The sequence below is a fragment of the Triticum dicoccoides genome, chromosome 6B (genome assembly GCF_002162155.2).
Source record: "Triticum dicoccoides isolate Atlit2015 ecotype Zavitan chromosome 6B, WEW_v2.0, whole genome shotgun sequence".
NCBI classification, from domain to species: domain Eukaryota; kingdom Viridiplantae; phylum Streptophyta; class Magnoliopsida; order Poales; family Poaceae; genus Triticum; species Triticum dicoccoides.
Window position 1 is genome coordinate 150,466,159 of NC_041391.1, and position 916 is coordinate 150,467,074.

The 916-nt window shown below is 48.3% G+C and overlaps 1 protein-coding gene across 1 annotated transcript in view; it reads right to left on the minus strand.

Moving 5' to 3' along the window:
- LOC119320934 overlaps positions 1–160 on the minus strand; it is a 6,348-nt gene extending 6,188 nt beyond the window's left edge. The window contains exon 1 of the mRNA XM_037594834.1: positions 83–160. Within this exon, the coding sequence (XP_037450731.1) occupies positions 83–160 (78 nt within the window). The remainder of the gene's footprint in view (positions 1–82) is intronic.
- Positions 161–916: the final 756 nt, after the last annotated feature.

Here is a 916-nt window from a genome sequence, read left to right on the forward strand (position 1 = left end):
CAATTCAATTGAAATCATAAACCATCAGAGTAGAATTGCGCAGGTGAACTAGTGACTTAACAATTCAGGAGAAATCATTGACCACAGATTTCAAAGTACAGTTGCTCAGGTGAACTACAACATGTTCAGGGTGGAGAATAAACAATTCAATTGAAATCATAAACCATCAAAGTAGAATTGGGCAGGTGAACTAGAACATATATGCGCAGTGACTAAACAATTCAGGAGAAATCATTGACCACAGATTTCAAAGTACAGTTGCTCAGGTGAACTACAACATGTTCAGGGTGGAGAATATAGGGATTGAAAAGATAGAGGGAGGTGTGCTTTACCGCAACGCTTCATGGGTGGGGACAGAGATTTCTCCTCTTCCGGGTTTTCATCGCGCTCTGCAATTGAAATCACAGAAGTTCAGAACCAAGAGAAGTTCAAAACGAGAAACTGATGGGAGAACTCGTGAGGAATTCAGTAAAGAACAATGCGTACCCTGCCGCTTCAGTGTAGGGGAGCCTGGGTTCTTCTCCAACTCTGCTGGATTCGATTAAAATTACATAGTATCAAAATCCAGAAGGGTCCCTCACAGACAATCTCGCTCCTCACACAATCACATTATAAGAGCGAAGAGCGGAGATCTGGAACAAGCATACCAGAATGGACGATGTGGGGCAGCACGTTCGCCATCGCAGTCTCGCCGTCCTTGCAGAGGATGCTGTAGGTGACGGCGCGCTCGGAGGAGAGGGGGTCGTTGATGACACCGCGCTTGGAGGAGAGGGGGTCATTGATGACGCCGCCCTTGGGGATGAGGTTGTCGTTGATGACGCCGCGCTTGGAGGAGAGGGGGTAGTTGATGCCGCCGCCCTTTGGGATGAGGTCGTCATTGATGACGCCGCGCTTGGAGGAGAGGGGGTCGTTGATG